This window comes from Diadema antillarum, unplaced genomic scaffold (genome assembly GCF_040938485.1).
Source record: "Diadema antillarum isolate AM-2024a unplaced genomic scaffold, OU_Dant_1.0 seq00001217_RagTag, whole genome shotgun sequence".
In the NCBI taxonomy this organism is placed as follows: Eukaryota; Metazoa; Echinodermata; class Echinoidea; order Diadematoida; family Diadematidae; genus Diadema; species Diadema antillarum.
The window spans coordinates 155,242-176,049 of NW_027272009.1; the positions used below are offsets into that span (position 1 = coordinate 155,242).

The following is a 20,808-nucleotide window of genomic DNA, read 5'->3' on the forward strand; positions in this document are numbered from 1 at the left end:
ACACGCTTCGCATCAGATCAGCTGTTCGTTGCTATCGACGCGGAACATATTTGATACCCAGCACATGATGGCGCCCCAGTACTATATGCTGCCACTTACGACAAAAGTTTGTACAGTTGAGTGTGATATTGTCGCAGATGGCGACAAATAAGTTGAATGACTTTGCTCACCGATTCGCCGCGCTGCAAAATGCTGCTGCTCTGCAATACATTTACTACATAGCAGTACGTGAGTAGTGTACGTACGTGTGTACCACCAACAAGGCGCCGCCGAAGGCTCTGTCGCTGCACTGATCACCGCAGCATCATCTAAAGCACAGAAAACTATCCACCAAGATAGGATCCCCTACGTACAAAACAAGGGTGAATAGGAACTGACTCGGGGTGAGGTAGCTGTGATTAGAAGTTGATTACCGTGTATATTACGTGATACTGTCAAGATGTCTGACGGAGATGATGATTTCATGGCTGACAATGATAGCGATGACTACAATCTGGTGAGTTAGAATCGAATAACAGTACTTTTTGGCCATCTCCCCCACGTGGGAACATACTCCAAATGAAACGGCTCGCACACACAGCACAGCACAGTGTCAGTGACAGAGCCTCAGAATGAAGTTGAAACAATAATGTCTTGGAATGTCTTCATCTTCTGGTTCAGTCTGCCTCTTTCAAACTTGAAGATTCTTGCAAACTTTGGATGTGTGTGAGTGTGTGTGTGAAACACATTGGTTGAGGTGCATGGTGCAGAGTATGATGGACCATTTTCTAGAGTATACACGGTGCAAGTAAAAACAGTCGGGGGGGGGGGTGTTTCATTAAGCTGTTCGTATAGTTACGAACGACTTACGAGCGACTGGTGATCAGTTCTTGTGCTGAATTATGGATATTCTGATAAGTATAGCACATCAGAACTGATAACCAGTCTCTCGTAAGTTGTTTGTAACTCTAAGAGTAAGAACAGCTTTATGAAACACCCCCCTGGGACGACTTATCCACTGCCTTTCGTCAGTCGATGGCGGAAGGCTTCCATCCACTAAATGGTGCGGTTACAGTACTCAGTGGGAGGATGTTCCATGTTCTTAGTGTTCTGGGGAAGAAGGACATTTTGTGATGTTTTGTTCTGGAGCGTTCCGCTTTTCATTAATGTGCCGTGGGACTTGTATGTAAGTAGGGTGCGTAGCTAGGTTCCCCCTACTACAGTACAAGAACATCTTTTCTGTACTGACCACCGGTACTGTATTTATTTGCAAGAACCTCATCCACAAGTGAAAATGGTCCAGAGAAGAGCTGCGAGATTCACTTTGAATTGTTACCATAACACCTCAAGTGTCACCAAAATGCTGCAAGAACTTGATTGGACCACTCTGGAACAGCGCAGAGAAAATGACAGGCTATTATGATGTACAAATACACAATAATCTTACTCATCTTTCAGCACAGGACTGTCTATAGCATCAAACAGGTTACTTTTTTTTTTTTTTTCGTTGCGTTACTAGTACTTTTATTCTTCACGCGACCTAGAAGCGCACTGCGTATGTTTCTTTTTCTTTGGTTACTAGATCTTCATAGCAACGACTTTGAGGGTCACGTAATGTGGGCGGCGAAGGTAGGCTACTTGCACTGCGTCCGCATGACGTTCGGGCCGACGTTGAGCATAATAATAATGATAACAACAATAGTGACAATAATAATAATAATAATAATAGTAATGATGATAATAATAATAATAAAAATGATAATGATGATAATAATGATAATATTAATAATGGTAATAATAATTATTATCATTATTACAATATCAATAATAATTATAATAATAGCTTTTGTTGTTATTGTGTACATAATGTACTTTTGATTTATTTTGTGCCGAATAAAATGAAGTGTGAATTGAATTGAAAATGGCGAACAACAAACAAATAAACACATACCAGCTAGATAAAGAATACAATTGTCTCGAACATTATAGACTGCAGTTTTAGAATCCTTAGTATGAGAGGAACAGATAACTCTGTTATACGATTCATGTATTTATTTTCTTGTTCATGAACATACAAAATAAGAGACAGTAGGTCGTCAGTATGGCCTATATACGCAATAGCCCGGCATAAAGCGCCAGAGAAAGATTGCCTAGAGGCTATCCTTATTTTTGCTCCTAAACTTCTTTTTTTTTACTTTTTATTGGATGTAAACCAACAGGTAAACATATTTTTGACGAGAGCCACGCAACCACATTCCTATCAGGTACCATACTCGAGAACTGAATTGCAACGTCATTCATTCTTTCCAAGAACTGTAAGGAACCGGAATTCCCTGTCGTCAGAAATTGTTTCAGTGCCATCTGTAGGATCATTCCCTAACCGACTAACGGTTGAACACAGTGGCTAGTTATTTTCTTCAAATTTGTTATGTACTTGTAATCTGTAAATAAACTGTATTATAATATAAATAGCACAGCCTGCTAGAATCTTCAGCCTATTGAAGGAGGCAGACTTAATCAGAAGAAGAAGAACACTGGAATCAAGATTAAGACCCTGATTAACATGATTGCTGATTGACGGGCTGAGTATCGGGCCTAGGCTAAGGGCCTGCATGTAGTAGTCTATGGCTGTGGACTTGGACTTGGCGAAATGGTGGGGGAGGGATGGTGCAAAACCTGCATGTAATAACCTTGACAGTTAGACGTGGTAAGTAAGGTCTACAAAGATGTAACACAAGTAATTTTTTGTGCTCGGCTGGGTAAGGTGACTTTCGCACATTTTTAATTCCACGGAATCAAGACATGCATTTCAATAATGGAACATAGTAGTCTATCCCACAATGGACCACATGCAGAAATATTTGCATGCTTTATTTTCAAGCTGGTTTCTTGTGCGAAATGTGCAAAAGCTTCCACACCATAAAAATGTGCACTTGTACAGTAAGCATTGAGAATTCTTTGTTTTATTCACATCTAATCATTAGGTGTGTCACATCCGTTATTGCTTAATGTGATTGACTGGAATACAATTCATAAACAATTTAATTGATACTTTGGACCAGTGATATCCATCTCGTTATTAGTATCAGGGTAAGCCTTCTTTAAGCTGGTTTGCCATTTTCATATGTTTTAGGTAAATCAATTAAAGCCTTGCATTTGGCCTTTGGGGATTGTAACAATACCATACATTTCCTTATGAAATAGATGTACATTGATTCCATAGAAATTCCATTGGAATGTAGCAGATTGTGCTAATTCACTGAAGCAGTTATAAGCAATATGCATTTAGCTGTTCTCCTAAGCTGTTCATGCAAACTAATGCTCATAATCCAAAACATGAGTTTGTCATCCAAGACAACTGAATTGGTATGGGAGTGTGAATGATGTTATACTTCACAAATATACAATTGTACTGGTCTTTGTCCAATCACTCACTTACTTCATTATCTCCACACCTTAGTTAAGAACTTTTGGCAGCATTCAGACAAGTACTGATTGTTTCTCGTTCTACAGTACATGCGATAAGATTGTTCACTACCTGGTAGTATCATTTCTTTTCATAAATTATCCAAATGTGTCAAGAAAGAGGGGAACAATCGTTGACTTTTATTGATGATTTTTGACAGGAGTACTCTGAGGACACAAACTCTGAGCCAGATGTGGATCTCGAGAACCAGTACTACAACTCCAAGGCACTGAAAGAAGAGGACCCCAAGACAGCACTAGAAAGTTTTCAAAAGGTGAGTGCAGATCTTGTGATCATTTCTTCATCATCATATCATCTCTCTTTGCAATGTCAGGAGAGCAGGCTTACAGATCTCTCGTGTGTTGATGCACATGATATTGGTTGTTTCTTTATCTTTACAGGGAATAATTTTCCTGGTATCACATTGCAATTTGCTATGCATTTCTACACCACTGCTATGCAAACTAGCTTTTATAGAGCAGTTTTCTTACATAGTAGTGTACAGGATACCATTTGAAATACTGTTCATCAGCTGAAATTGGTAATAAAATTTGAGTTGGAAAATTATTTCCTGCTTTATATTAAAGTATGTCCTGCTTACAGTATACAAGGTCATGATGAGATTTGTTTTTGAGCTTCAGTGTAGTTTATGAAATGGGCTGAAAAATCCAAGTATGATGGAATTTTGTTTCCACTGGTGAACCATGCTGCATATAAAGGATTACATGGACATCAATAGGGAGCTTTAGATTTTAGACGCGCGGACGTTCAAAGGGGAAAAAACATGCTCTGAGCGTGCGCAGAAGCGCGGGTCAAGTTGACGCACGCTTCTGCACACGCTCAGAACATGTTTTTTTCCCTCTGAACGTCCGCGCGTCTAAAATCTAAAGCTCCCTAATAGCCTTTTGTGTGCAAACTATAATTGCATGCACACACACACATGCACACATTAAAAAAAAATGATAATAAACTTACAATTACTGGCTATTGGTGCCATTCTGAAATCTCATAGCCTACTTGTGAATACTCTGGTATTCAGCTGTTGTGTATGTTTACCTTTACGACAAAGATTGTGACCACCAGAGTGTTTGCCCAATGCTTGCCTGATGCTTGCCCAACATAGCAACAACTGAAGCTTGCAAAGTGCATTCCAACTATTGAAATTGATTGAGTATACATTATACTGACATGACATAGCATGCTACTTGATTCACGGAGGAAACGTGTAAATATTACCTATTGTATCAGAGAAAACAAAAATCAAGCTTTGTGACAAGTAGAGCAATGCAGAGCTATTCGCAAATGTGCTCAATGCATTTTCACCAAATTTGTTCGTGTGTACAGGTTTTAGAACTGGAAGATGAAAAAGGAGACTGGGGTTTCAAGGCTCTCAAGCAGATGATCAAAATCAACTTTCAGCTGGTGAGTTGGTTGGATTCCAATTACAGAGGCTGCTGCATCACATGATACAACAGATTTTAGCAACAACAAGCAAGCCTGATGGCACACATAATCTCTACTTCAGTAGTAAAGTTCAGCATTTAATGAAGAATCAATTTGAAATGGCCACCTTTTTTTTTTGTGAATGACTTTCAAGTCAGCTTGGTTCCTCAGTTCCTTAATTTCAGTGTGACTTTTTTTTTCTTCTTCTTTTTTGTTTAGTAAATACTGCTTACGTCAGATAAGTGCGGAGCATAGTACCAGGTATATTGTAAATTAGGAACTGTGAGATATTTCCGTGAGTGGTCAAACTTGTGATTGACAACCATAGCAATGGAATAATAAAATAAGTATTATTCATTTTCAATAGTCTATGTTCAGTGATTTCCAATCCTGGAGACAGTACATTGCATAATTTGGGTATGAAAGGCAATACTTTGGCATGTCCTTGAGTTCACGTAATATCAGTCAATCCAAGATATTTGTACAAATAAATTACTGCAAAATATATGGTGTATACAGTTCAACGTACCTTGTAAATGTGATACACAGCCTTGCTGGAAAAAAAAACAAAAAGCAGTTTTCAATGTTTTTTGCATTATTCCGAGTTTTACGCTAGACACTTCATTTTCAACAAAATCATTGTAATGCATATTGAAATTTGCAAAACATTTGCGTCATGTCAGTCATTGTATGTGTAGAATTATGTGCCATATGTCTTGCAAATGTAGACTTAGATTGTTTTGTGAGTGGTTGAAATTATGATCAAGATACACAGTGATGAAATAAAAAAAATAAGAGTTTGTTTTCTATTTTCAAGGGAAAAATTGATCAACTTCTAACCTCGTAAACCAGTATACTTCTGTGAGAGGAGACCATATTTTTGGATGTTGTGTTTAAGTCGCTGTGTGAAATTTGCAATATCCTAAGACACTAAAATGTATGATATATCAGTGATTTGTTTCTCTCTTTGAGGTGTCATTTAAAAAAAAATATGTTCCTCACTGAGCATCATGTTCTAAAATAACATGGCATGTACCAACAGTAATGGAGTAAATCATTATCACATATTGTACCTGTCATACAACATGTACTGGTATTTGTGTAAAATATTTTGTGATTCCTACATTTGTATATCACTTTCATGAATTTTACCAATCAAATGTCATGTACATCAAGTACATGTACATGTTAAAGCTATAATAGGTCAGTGGAAAATATGAAAGTAGCCAAAATACACCTCAACATATATATGTCTTTTTCTTGTTGTCTCTTTTCAGGGAAACTATGATGAAATGATGACAAAATACAAGTTATTATTAACATACATTAAGGTGAGTACAGTAAACTGCAGTATTATATGTCATTTACCAAGGTAAATTTCTTTTTCAGTGCTGCATATATATGTTTTTTCATAGATTGCGCCAATCATATTTGAGTCATTAGTGATGATGTGATTATAATGGTAACTGTAATATAATGATTTAATATGGATGCAGTCTTCACTTCCAAGCTCTTAACTCGCTCATATGATGTAGGAGTTTGGCAGAACACAAATGATGTGATTATTGCAGTGAAGTACAGTTTAACGCTAAAGCAGTTGAATGTATCAAACAGTAAGTTGAATTTTTCGTTTTCATAGAAAAAAGAAAAATATACCATGATAAAAGCAAATTGCAATCGGACAAATTTTAGAAAGATGATTAATGTTGAAGTTGTATAGAATATGTTGCAGGGGAGCACCATTATTGTTGTGAAATCCTTTATCCATACCATACAGAGAGAGTTGTGAAGAAACTTCATTTTATACGGCTTACATTTTGTGACCATAAGATTGCTTACAGTGCCACTCCAGTATAGATGCCGTATTAGAGGAATGTATACTGTTGCTGAGATGGCATATTCACATCACCCCATTCCTGAATTAGTTTGGTGGCAGACTGTTACAAATTCTTTTCTGTTGTTGTTCCGTTGTCTTGTATGTTTGACACATGCAGAGTGCCGTTACAAGAAACTACTCAGAGAAGTCAATCAACAGCATCCTAGATTACATCTCTACTTCCAAAAACATGGCTCTCCTTCAAGAGTTCTACGAGACGACGCTGATGGCGCTCAAAGACGCCAAGAACGACAGGCTGTGGTTCAAGACAAACACAAAAGTATGGGCAGCCCCTCTGATCTTTGATCCCCCAATTTCTTTAACCCCCAGTTCCTTTGATCCGAGACATTGTAATAGTTGCTTTATCATGGTTCATGACACTTTTTTTTCCCCTCTTACATTATATTGTGGATGTTTTCTGTTATGTTCTTTTTGTTGCTTTGCATAGTTTGTCCTATAGTATTACAGTGGTGTTGACCTTCAAAACAGGCATGCACTGTCTCATTTTATGTCATTAGCTAGTAATGCGCTGTACATGTCCCTCTGCACCTCCAAATTGGCCACTAGATCAGTGGCGCATTACATGTGCTGTACTTATCATTGTTGTTATTAGCTGGCTTAAAATATTTTGTAAAAGCTCAATTTTGAAGCAGCAAAAGATCAGTATCAGTGAGAAACACTGAGAAAAAGGGTTGTGAGTCTGGTCTTGAAATGAATGATCACCCATGCAATTTCCTATTTATTTGATGCCAGCAGAGGAAGATTTTCAAAAAGCAATTATCGGTAGTGTATATAAGCCAGTGTTTATTAGGCTTAATGATACACATGCATTCATTGTGCTTCCAATAAAATGAATGATAAATCATTTAAGATTTTGTAGAGAATATGTGAAAAAATTCCTGTTGTTTATGGGATCATTTAATTCCATTATTCATTCCAACAAAATGAGTTTGTTAATGTTGTACCCAGTAATGATTTTGTTAATGATGTACCCACTAATGATTTTGTTAATGATGAACCCAGTAAATAATTGATTTTGGAAAAGTAGTAGTTGAGTTTGTCTCAAGAAAAAAAAATAGTAAGTGGAAAATTGTGCAATTTGTTTTTCCAATGAAAGAACTGCTAATTTGCATTCAAACATCACAAATACTATGTATGAGTGCCAGTATTTCAAATCACTAATGCACACTTTTTGTTAATGTTACCTGTATGTTTCTTTATCTCTCTTTTCAGCTTGGTAAACTGTACTATGACAGAGAAGAGTTCAATAAGTTGGCAAAGATCCTTAAACAACTACATCAGTCATGTAAGGTAAGTGGAGAATTAATGACATGCAGGTCTTTACATTGGTAGGTATCCTCACTGCAGTACTATATCATGTAAAAAGCTGCAAGACTGAGGTACATTGGGTGTGTTATTTGCTTATATCAATCTTAGGGGTCATTTTCTTCTCTGAATAAGATCAGGTATGATTGCAAGTGGGCCTGCTACGGGCCTGCAGTGAAACCTGAATATCAAGATTTTTGGAATACTAGTAGTTTGCTTGCTTCGGTTGTAGTGCCATGAAGACGATGTGCACTGCTTAGGGGATCACAAGACCTTCATGTCTCTTGTGTACATTTTCGTCTTCTTTTTGAAGCCGGTGGCGGGATTTGGGCAGAACTTGGCAGGAATATCATCAATTGGGAAAGAAGGTTTATAGTTTTTACAAGTGATACAGATAGTGGTGTCCTCAGTGGGAGTCCATTTGTGGCCCCCAAATTCCAAAATTTAAAAAAAAAAAAAAAAATGGGGAGTATTTTGTCGGAGGGGCCTGCAGCAATCCCTGAATCTCAACATCTTAAAGATTTAAGTTTAAAAATAAAATTTGCCTCGTGTGGAGTGCACTGCTCAGGTGAACGCCAAGACCTGCAGGTTTCTTCTTGTCTCTCATCACAAAGCAAGCTTTGTTCTTGATTTTTTTTTTTAATTGCTTTACCCCCTTAGCAGAATCATTTTTCAAAAATGTAAAAGAGTGCATTTGTCATTGTTGTTATTTCCTTTGCAGAATCAGGATGGCACAGACGACCTGAAGAAGGGCACGCAGTTATTAGAAATCTACGCCCTGGAGATCCAGATGTACACAGCACAGAAGAATAACAAGAAGCTGAAGGCGCTTTACGAGCAGTCGTTACAAATCAAGTCAGCAATACCTCATCCACTCATCATGGGTGTCATCAGAGGTCAGTGACATTTATAAGTGAAAGTGTCATGCTTCACCGTCACAGCCCCACTTGAAGTGGAAGTCATTGTTAGGTTTGCATGGTGTGGTCCAAGCGAGAATGCTCAAGCATCTGTTTAGCGGCTGCTCATATTGTGTACTTGTAAATGCTCTGAAACAGTTCATACATCTGCACCATTGCGTAACATTTTTTCAAACTTGCTTATATGCACGTTCTTCAGAGCAAAGGTTCTACCTGTTGCAAAGTCAGTAATATCAACTTCAAAAGGGCCATTTTTTTTTAATGCCTCCGCCACGAAGTGGTGCCGGAGGCATTATGTTTTCGGGTTGTCCGTCCGTCTGTACGTCCGTACGTCCGTCAGTGTTCGTTTACGCAATAACTTGAGTAATATTGACTGGAATTTTACCAAACTTAATCCAAGTATAAAGTATGATGGGGCAATTACTTGATTAGATTTTGGGTGAAATCGGCTAAAGTTCAAGGTCAAAGGTCAAGGTCAAATCATGAAATTGTATCCGTTTACGCAATAACTCAAGACTGGATCGAGCAAATTTCGCCAAACTTTGTCCGAGGATGATGTATGATGGGACAATTACTTCATAAGTTTTTGAGTGAAATTCGGACAGAGATCAAAGGTCAAAGATCAAGGTCAAATCCTCAAATTTATCTGTTTACGTGATAACTCAAAACTGGACGAAGCAACTTTCACCAAACTTGGATGAAGTATGGTGGGGCAATTAGTTGAGTAGTTTTGTAGTGAAATTGGGAAGAGGTCAAAGGTCAAAAGGTCAAGGTCAAATGCTAAAAATGTTGCTATTTTCCCCATATCTATGCAATGCCCAAAGGTATTTGCTTGAAACTTTGTGTAGACATGTACTACTCCATTAAGATTCTCCAGAGAGTTTCATGTCATAAGGTCAAAAGTCAAAAGGTCAGAGGTCAGGTGAAAATGTTACAATTTCTCCTTTCTCACAAATGGTTCAATGTATCTTCATGGAACTTGGTACATACGCATGCACTGACTGGCAGGGTTATCTAGGGAATTTAGGGGTCATGGGTCAATAGTCAGGGGTTAAAGGTCAAGGTCAACTCTTGAAAATTTCTCTATGTATTTCATACTGTAATCACACTTTTTCTTCATACCTTTAAAATTACTCAATGCATAAACTTATGAAAGGGTCAGTCAAAAAGTCAAGTAAAAATCCTCAATTCCCCAAATACATGTACTTGCACTCTTAGACAATGATAGCAAACCTAGTTCAAGGAAAGTGAACATTCAAAACATTTCTGACAAACCTGTAATTTTAATATTTTGCCCATTATGTGAAACTGTCATCACACATTGTGAAGACATTGTACTATACACCTATTGGGAGAATCGTGCGTTATGGCGGAGGCATACCAGTCGCCATAGCGACATTTCTAGTTTTTTTTTTGTTTTGTTTTTTTTTTTGGTGGGTGGGAGGGGGAGGGGGGCAATGTCATTTTGTTGCCAATATTGATAATGATCATTAGAGATTATGTCTTTGTGCATTAGCTGATGTGGGAACCAATGTGATTGCCTTAAATATTTAGCTTCCATTAATTAACGAGAAAGAATTTGATAATTTCAGTCCCGAATCGGCATGACCTGAGAGTATTGTTGTATTTCATTTAAAGGAACAGGAGGAGAAAAGGAACAAGGAGTTAGGGTGCCGTGGGAGTAATTTAGTTTTACACAACATTATAAAATGGGTTCAAGAATGTAGCCAATTGGAAGCGCTGAAATGAGTCACGTGTGCGCTCATGATTTTCTTACTAACATGCATGGCCATGCAAAAAGTGTGCCACGAAAAGTCATAACAGCACGGCGTGTTATCCTATCGGACATTGCAGAGAAAGCGTACTAGTAACTGCTCAGTCACTGACGTCACAATATTTACACTAGCAGTGCACACTCAATCAGTTGTTACAAGTGCGTCGCGCGCTACTGTACGCGCTGTCAATCCTGTAAACAACTTCTAGTTGGGGCTGCCAGCCGGCCTTTCTTGTGCATAACATGTGGCATACGTATACTCTTATACGTACTTATATGTGCGGGATTTCCGAGTGCGACGTGCGTAAATGTTTGGGACGAACATCTTCGGACATCTTGACTTTGAGCGAGTGCTACATGTAGCTGACTGGTGTTGACCCACAAAGGTACATGAAAAATGCTGTTAGTTTTCGACCCATTTCATAAATCAAATAATACACAGGTTTAAGTTCGTGACGTTAGTGGAGATGCAGCTCACTCTCGGGTATTTACAATGTAGTGCAACATGCACTCTGCTTCGCCTCGTGCATGTTTCACAATTGTAAATACCCTTGAGTGCGCTGCATCTCCACTAACGCACTCTCACCTGTGTATTATTTGTATATTATAAAATGGGTTCAAGAATGTAGCCAATTGGAAGCGCTGAAATGAATCACGTGTGCGTTCATGATTTCTTACTATTACACGGCCGTGCAAAAAAGCGTAAAGTCTCTGACGTCACAATGCTTACACTAGCAGTGCACACTCAATCAGTTGTTATAAGTGCGTCGCGCGCTACTATACGCGCTGTCAATCCTGTAAACAACTTCTAGTTCGGGCTGCCAGCCGGCCTTTCTTGTGCATAACATGTGGCGTACGTATATACGCTTATACGTACAGTACTTATATGTGCGGGATTTCCGAGTGCGACGTGCGTAAATGTTTGGGACGAACATCTTCTGACATCTTGACTTTTGAGCGAGTGCTACGTGTAGCTAACTGGTATTGATCCACAAAGGTACATGAAAAATGCTGTTGGTTTTCTACCCATTTTATATATCAAATAATACACAGGTTTGAGTTCGTGACGTTAGTGGAGATGCAGCTCACTCTCGGGTATTGACAATGTAGTGCAACATGCACTCGGCTTCGCCTCGTGCATGTTTCACAATTGTAAATACCTCGAGTGCGCTACATCTCCACTAACGCACTCTCACCTGTGTATTATTTGTATATTAGTGCATGGCACCTACTTGTATGTTTTGCTTATTTGCAAAACATAACTTTACTCTAGCATCCAGTATTCCTGTATGAAAGCTGATCTCATACAAAAGCAGCTCATTCTACATTTAATGCAGTGGTTTGAGAATATGCCATGATGAAACACAGCACGGTATGCAGAAGCTCAGTGAGGAATGATGCCTACAGTTATGATTATTCAATGTTATGAAGGCCTGAATGTCATTCTATATTTTCCCTGCAAATGCAGAAAATGCAATTCCGATATAATACTGCCTTTAATAGTGTCATGATACCAGGACTAAAATCTTCCATCAGATGTTTTTCTACCACTTTGAAAGGTACTCACATTACATTTCTAGGAATAATGTCAGTTTCGCGGAAACAACACCTGTCTTTCGTTTTTCTTTTATTTATTGTTTTTTCATATCTGTCTGTTTGCGTAGAGTGCGGTGGCAAGATGCATTTAAGGGAGTGTGAGTATGAAAAGGCGCACACGGACTTCTTCGAGGCCTTCAAGAACTACGACGAGTCTGGGAGCCCCAGGAGAACCACGTGTCTCAAGTATCTCGTCCTGGCTAACATGCTGATGAAATCTGACATCAACCCCTTTGAGTCACAAGAGGTATGATAATTTCAAGCCTTCTGCTGATGCAGAGGGAAATGTGCATTAGCAAATTTCAGTATACATGTATCCTCTTGTCAACAGCCCTGGTGCTGTTGGAGTCTGTACAGTTGATATCAAGGCAAAAATTCTGGCTAGTGTACATGTGGCTGTGTTAACCTAGAGAGTGCTTGCTGTTGGTTTTTCAAAGACGTCAGCTACTTGGAGTGGAACAGTTTCATGCAATTGAAATTAGTGACTCCTTACGTTCCACTCTCATGTGATAGATGCACCATGTTTTGCAGTTGAGCAAAATGCTGTGGCACTTTGCATGTAGGGATAAAGTGTTCTTGTTTGTATCAGAAACCAAGCTTCATATGGGACTTCAATATGTATTCATTTTTAGTGTAATGTTTTAACCCTAAAAAGGCCGGGGGGGGGGGGGGGTTGAATCAACCCCCCCCCCTCGACATTTTTCGCGATTACTCTGCCGCGCGAAATTTTTTGACCGCGCCATTCAGTGACTTTTTACTTTCAAGTCTCGCGCATCTTTTGACACCATTTTCGTGAAAATCGCGCATACCATTACGACGCTGCATAATGTTTTATACATGCCTGTCAGACCCAAAATGGCTCAAAAACATGATTTTGTGTATAAAGTCTATGCAAATGGAGTTTTCTCTTCTTATTCATAAAGATATGATTATTTTCACTTTTTTAGGCTGAAACTAATTGATTTTAGCATAATTATGCTTGAAATAGGTTCTGTCATAAATTTTGCGGAAAAAAAATGATGAAACAAAAGGTCGAAAAAACAGAGAAATACATAAGAAATTCATAAAACAAGAAAATACATAAGAAATTGATTTTGATACCAAATTTTTTTCACAAGTACATTGTTAGGAATGTTACAAAGAATGTTTTCACCAAAAATTAGGATTCTAGGAGCTTTAATTTCTGATTTAGAGCAAAATGTATGATTTTATGCATATATTAGCATAATTAACTATTATGACGAAAATTTCCATTTCTTTATGTATAGCTTGGTAGATTACGCCACAGGTAATGCACGTGCCAAATTTCATGGCGATTGCGCGATCGACGGCCGAGATCTCAGGGGGGGGGTTGAATCAACCCCTCCCCGGCCACAGAACACCCAAAAAAGCCCGGCCTGGTTAGGGTTAAACTGAGAGTCAAACTTGATAGGGCTAATAGGCACTGCCTGTTAGTTGTAAAGATAGGGTCTAATAAGCATATGCCTTTCATGTAACATGTGAATTTAATGTCTTTACTGCTTCAGATATTTGTTGTGTGGGGGGGGGGGGAGGGGGAGGGAGCTGACAGCCATTATTAAAAAGGGGGAAATCGGACATCTATACCTTATGGTTACTGCACAAAAGAAGGTATGAATTTTATAAAACTGCGTATGTCAGTGAATTACTCCTTAAATAATCGCACTTAAGCTAATGTCCCTACTGTAGCAGGGAGGTTGCACAAAGTTTGAATTTATTTTGAAACTCAGGGTGGGGGGAAGTCAGCCTTCAGTGTTTTCTTTTGGGTTGGTTTTATTTTGTATTTATGCTTTTTTTGGGGGGGAGGGATTCTTTGTTATTTTTGAGAATGCAACCCAGTGATGCTGGGAGATTTGCTTACAAATGGGCGTTGTGAGCATGTAGGTGAATAATTGAAGGTGATGCTTCCTATTCATTGTAGGAAAAGAAAGTCTTCTAAAGTGATAAAGGGCAATTCCGCGGTTAGTAACGTTACATTTGAACAAATTTAGATATTTGTTTTTACTACTAAATTACAATTTATTCATTTTAAGTCAAAATTATGTCAAAAACATGTTCATCCTTCCCAGGTTTATGATACAGAAAAGAATGAATACAATCCAAGAAATATTAGAATTGCTATGGCAACTTAAAGGGCTGGTTAGTAACGTTACGAAAAAAGGACATGACAAAAAAATCAATGTCTTGTAACAAAAAGTGTGCAAAAATTCAAGTTACTTCAAACAAAGTGTTGCATTAATTTCAATTATTGCATCATGACAGATGTTCACACAATATTTTTTAGCAGTTCGACCAATAATTTCTTAGCTAGACCCCCAAAAGCATGGTTAGTAACATTACGGTTAGTAACGTTACATTTGTCCAGAGTAATTCCGCAGGTCATTTCACCCTTTTGTAATTGACAAAATGTCACATGACTTCTAAAGTATTTAAATGTATTCATCTTTTACCCTTTAGCAAAACTTTGAGGAAAAAATTTCAAAGGAACCCACTGTAATTTGCATTAAGTGAATTTCAGCATCCCCAGTCCCACAGGTACATTTTAAATGATGGTTTTAGATCTCGCAAAATCAATAAATACAAAAAATAAAATCTACTGAATTTGAATCCATCCATGGCATTAGTTGATACCTAGATTAAAGAGAAAGATAGAGAGGCACATTTCTTTTATCCATGTCATGTCCACCTAACTGCAGAATTGCCCTAAAAGACATTTGTAATTTGTAGTTCTGTGGGATCAATTCCCTAGGGTCACTTACTCAAAGTAGACCTTTATGCAGTGTGCTTGTTTTAACAAATGTTGTAAATTGTTGCACCATTACGTAAAATCCATGCATGTTTTTTGATTGATGAAGTATAGAAAGATCTAAAAGAAAATACACATCAAACTTGATTGTGTGAGTAGATATCATCTGGGAGGAAGTTGTCAATGGGCTTCATTTTTGGTTTATTCTTGTGAGGCAAATATTCAAAGAACGTCCCATAGATTCTAGTATTGAATCCACGAGGACATCACTAGAGTTGTGTTCATCTTGTTCCCGTAGGCCAAGCCTTACAAAAATGACCCAGAGATCTTAGCCATGACCAACCTGGTGAGTGCCTACCAGAACAACGACATCAACGAGTTTGAGAAGATCCTCAAGAACAACCGACGGAACATCATGGATGATCCCTTTATAAGAGAGCACATAGAAGGTACATGCTGCGGTTCTTTATCATAAAAACATCCTTTTGAAACGGTGCTGAGATGTGATGAAAGATGCTGTGTTATGGCTCCCAAGAATCTTTGAGTGCCAAGAGCAGATAGGATTATACGACACACACATGGCATTGACACACTGGCTACACTATTCCAAAATATCCACTGTGCTTTTTTGCAGTTTGTAATAGCATTCTCGCAAGCCTGTGCGTCAGGTTCCAGGAACATGTAATAAATAGGCTTGGGACACATTGCTGTGGGGGAGTCAAAACACATGTGGTCTTTGCCAGCAGCAGGGTCGATGTAAACATTTAGCATCTGGATTTATACAGTTGTTCCTGAATCATGGAGTATAGGATGAAAATTTTTTAACATCACCAAACATTACCCGTATGGCACGTGTTCATGTTCAATCATGTTGACCTACATTGTACATTGAATTTTTTTTTTTTAGTTGCTGTCAAATTAAGGTGTCTATGAAATTTCAGATTGTAGTATTGCAGCATTTTACTGTCAATGTCTTCGGAAGTAAGACATTTCCCATGCCATCAACATGAAGAAATGTTTAAAAATGCAAGTAAGTGAATGAGCTTATGACCTCGGTATGCCCTGCAGACATGGATCCTGGTTGATAGATTGAACTGAGAGAAAGATCTTTTGCAGTAATAATGGAATACTAATCATTTGAAGCCAAAACATTGGTCTCTCGGAGGGGCTACAAATTAATCTTCCATCAGTCTGAATTTGCTTTCAATGCACTGAAAGGGTCTACCAATAAACTTACCCGGCTGACAAGATTTGCCAAGATGATGAGTTGTTTTGGAGTGTTTTGAGATCAAAAGTGTAGAATTATTTCGATCGTAGCACATGACTTTTATTCCTGACAAGCCCTCCCCTTTAACCCCGCATTCAGCATTGTGGGAAGGTAGAACGTTATCGTGACAATCGATCTTGCCCTTGTAATTGCATTCGTATTTTCAAACAAACTGCATTCAATTCACTCTTGAAGATGGATGGATATCACTTTGGCCAGACTCGTCGATTACCAATAATTGATTATGAAAAATAACGTAGCAATCATGTTGGGGTAAGCTCTGAGATTTGTGGACTTCCAGCGAACCTTTTTGCCTAATATTTTACTCTTTCTCTTACCCAACTGAAATCGTGTTATTGCAACATTATTTTACACATGCAGATGTGTACATTTTAGAGCAATAATCAACAGTTCTACTGTCATACAAGGCTATATTTGGCTTTAATGCTGGTATTTTTTTCTCTTTTCCTTATGATGTGATTACTGATGTTAGAGTTTTCTTATATCTTTGTCCACTCTCTGTCAGATCTGCTGAGGAACATTAGGACACAGGTGTTAATCAAGCTCATCAAGCCATACACGAGAATCCACATCCCTTTCATTTCTAGAGTAAGTACCGAAATTGTCATTGTAGTGGTCCATGCTGTGTCGCTGCTCACTTTCATATTTCACCATCATTCCTATATATGTATGAATTTCCCACTTTTGAAATGGCACGTGAGTCAGTCAAATGAGAATGTTATGTGGGTAAGTCAAATGCCAGTCAGCAATTACTGTATTAGCTGTTATTTTCACGTACAGATATTTTTGCGAATGAATAGGTCACAGACTTTTTATGCCTCCGCCACGAAGTGGTGCCAGAGGCATTATGTTTTCGGGTTGTCTGTCCGTCCTTCCGTCCGTCCTTCCGTCCGTCCGTAATGAATTTTGTGGACAGCGTAACTAAAAAACCTTTTGAGGTATCTTCATGAAACTTGGCATGCATATGTATTAGGGGGTGAACTTGTGTCTATCAACTTAATGGTGCACATGCTCAAGGTCAAAGGTCAAAAGGTTAAGGTCAAATGCTTAAAATTTCACTGTTTCCCCCATATCTCTGCAATGCCTGAAAATTTTTTCTTGAAACTTAGTGTATACACGTATTACCTAATTAAGATTCTTTGGTGAAAGTTTGGGGTCATTAGGTCAAAGGTCAAAAGGTCAAGTAAAAATGTTAAAATTTCACTTTTTCTCCGTATCACGGAAATTGTTCAAGGTATCTTCATGGAACGTAGTGTATATGCATGTACTGACTGGCAGTGATTATCTAGGGACTTTGGGGTTCATGAGGTCAAAGGTCAGGGGTCAGAGGTCAAGGGCAACACTTCAAAATTTTACTATTTCACTCATATTTATGCAATGCCAGCAGGATTATTGTTTATTGGTGTATGCATGTATAACCCAATATAGATTCTCTGGGTAGTTTTTTTTTCTCCAAAAAGGTCAAAGGTCAAAAGGTCAAAGATCTAGTAAAAGTTCTGAACTTACTTCTTCCTCCATATCTTGGAAGTGGTTCAAGCTATCTTGAAACTTAGTGCATATTTATGCATGTTCTGCCTGACAGTGAATCCCTTATGAATTTTAGGGTCAAGGGCCACATGAATATGGTTAAAATTTACTATTCAATACAGAAATTGCAATTTTTCTCCATACCTTGAAAATTACTCAAAGCATAAACTTATGAGAGGGTCAAAGTCAAGTTAGAGTCCTTAAATCCCCAAATACATGCTCTCCTATTCATCCAATTAAATCTAGGTCAAGGAAGGTGAACATTCAACACATTTGTGACGAACATGTCATTCTAATATTTTGCCAATTTTGTGAAACTGTAATCACACATTGTTCACATGTACTATAGACCTATTAGGAGAATCATGCATTATGGCGGAGGCATACCAGTCGCCATAGCGATATTTCTAGTTTGTGTGTGAGATGTTTTCACGAATCGAAACCAAGGCTGTTGTAATAGGAACTGTTAGCCTAGGGCATGAGGACATTTACGTGTTTTGTTAAATTCACGGTCCAACAGTGAATTGTGAAATTCATGAAAATTAAACCCTCACAAAAATAACAGCTCATACAGTACATGGGCATGATTGCATGATGGTGGACAGTTTTGTGTGTGTGTGTTTGCCCCTGGGCAGAACAATACTGTATGCTATATCTCCCATTCTTGTAAAGAAATGGCAAACAATAGTACAAATGTCTTTTGGACAAAGACAGGCGACTGAGGTTTCACAATCTTCAGAGTACCTCAAAGACTGACGTAAAGGGAAGATAACCTCTGTTGTTAGGAACAAACAAAATTTTCCTATCTATGGGTTTGGAGTGGAGGATTGGGGAGGTTACAATTCCATGAATATTTAATATTCTTCATATGAAATGTTCTATGTGTTCCTTTCCGTAGCAGTCCTCATCCATATGGTATTTTTCATGAATTGTAAAATCAATTTTATCATAATTAAAATACTTGATTATCTTTCAGAACCTTGGTGACTACTTCTGATAGGTGCATAAGTCAATTAAAACAACAAATGAGCTGCAATTGTCTTGGAGTATAACATGTACTGTTACTGGTGTTATTTCACCACTACAGATAACTACAAATATATTTGAGTATTACATGATTGTAAGTGCATTATTTCTATTTTTCCCATCTGTATATTATCATTTCAGGAACTTAACATAGATGTTGCTGAAGTTGAAAGCTTACTAGTGCAGTGTATATTAGACAAGTGAGTATGCATAACTGTATATTTGCATGGTTAAGTGGTAACTTAATGAAGGCTGGATAATATTACAACCTTAAATGTGACCCTGCACCTCAAAACAAACAAAAAGTCGCCAGACATGAATTTTTAGTTAAGACCATATTCTGAAAGAGCAGATTTTAAGCTGTAAAATGATGTATAACTCAAATCAAATGGACTCTCCTAACCTATCTAAATATTGGAAAGAAAGCACAACCTCAGGAAAAGTGTGAACTGAGAAAAGAGGCTCTGAAGTACAGTGTCTATTCAAGTGCTTAATCTTAACCAAACTGTGCTCGCTGTGCGATGAATGGGACAAAAAACAGGAAGTAAACCACCAGAGTAACAACAATGAAGGGATTATTAGATTAAACTGAAATTAAGCATGCCTCATTAACACATTCTGTCCATAATTAATGCCAACTTTCAAAGCAGTAGCACTATCCTTTCAAAAGTTATTAGAGTTGAAAATGAAGAGCGTGGACAAGGTTTTTCAGAAATGAAAAAGGGATTCTAAAGACACACCTAATCACACTATTCTACCAAAAATGTTCAAGATAAACTGCTAAAAAAACACACTTTCCTGCCCATTTTATGATATCAAATTTTAGCATAATGTAAAAGAAGACCCGCTCTTTCAGATAATATGAAAAAGTCAAGTTCGGCTAGGTCAACCCATTTCACTTATTTTCAGTCCTCACGCAAAATCAGGGTGTGTGCGACTTTATGTTCGTTTTGAGGTGCACGGTCACAAATGTAGAGTTATTTTGTGGTGAACGGATTTAATTTGACATTTTGTCGTATTAGCACAGTGTATGTATTTGATATCACAGCAGCAGATTCCAGATTTGCACAGATTAAATTTCACTGATCTTGTATAAGATTATTCAACAGCTCTTTTATTTTTTACTCCGTCATGCAGGATTAGCAAACCCTTTCATGCCCTTGTACTGAGATACCAGGAGAAAAAAGTATTGTTACCTTACAGTTGCATCAGAGTTGTTTTTTTTTTAAATGATTTCTCTCATTCATAGTTTCATGTAAAAGTTTATTTTGTCATAGGGTCCCATGGAAAACTATGTTGCTTTGTGGGGTTCATGTCTTTGTCTTTCGTGTATCAATGGAGAAAAGCAAACTTGTTATCATAAGAAATCTGCAGGACAACAGAAATACTTTTCTGTAACAATACCCATTCAATAATCCTGTGTATTAAATGTGGTCAGGACTTAATAGTTCTTTCAATATGCAGTGGTATTGCATTCCATGATATTTTCATATGCTCTGCCTCTTTAACTCCATTGCCATTCCACAGTACAATATGCGGTCGGATAGACCAGGTCAACCAGCTCTTGGAACTGGACCAGAAGTCAAAGGATGCAGCCCGCTACCACGCTCTCGACAGATGGACGATACAGCTGGCATCACTACAACAGTCTGTGGGGAACAAGATGGCGTGAGGGGGCACACGCCCCACCCCCGTCTCTCTCTCTCTCTCTCTGTCTCCTTCCAAGTTTGATTAGCCTGCCCTACCTGCCCCTAAAAGGAGTACTCAGCTTAAAAAAAAAAGAAAGAAAGAAAGAAATGTGAGGAAGGATTCAAGCAGGACATTAT

At 38.1% G+C, this 20,808-nt stretch overlaps 1 protein-coding gene across 1 annotated transcript; it reads left to right on the plus strand.

The window, feature by feature from the left end:
- Nucleotides 1-438: 438 nt before the first annotated feature.
- LOC139744893 (COP9 signalosome complex subunit 2-like) lies at nt 439-20,654 on the plus strand. The gene is made up of 12 exons (XM_071655304.1): nt 439-496; nt 3,606-3,719; nt 4,790-4,867; nt 6,166-6,219; nt 6,883-7,044; nt 7,998-8,075; nt 8,812-8,986; nt 12,446-12,624; nt 15,440-15,590; nt 16,935-17,017; nt 19,124-19,182; nt 20,510-20,654. The coding sequence occupies exons 1-12, from the start codon at nt 440-442 to the stop codon at nt 20,652-20,654; spliced, it is 1,335 nt and encodes a 444-aa protein (XP_071511405.1). The 5' UTR covers nt 439.
- Nucleotides 20,655-20,808: the final 154 nt, after the last annotated feature.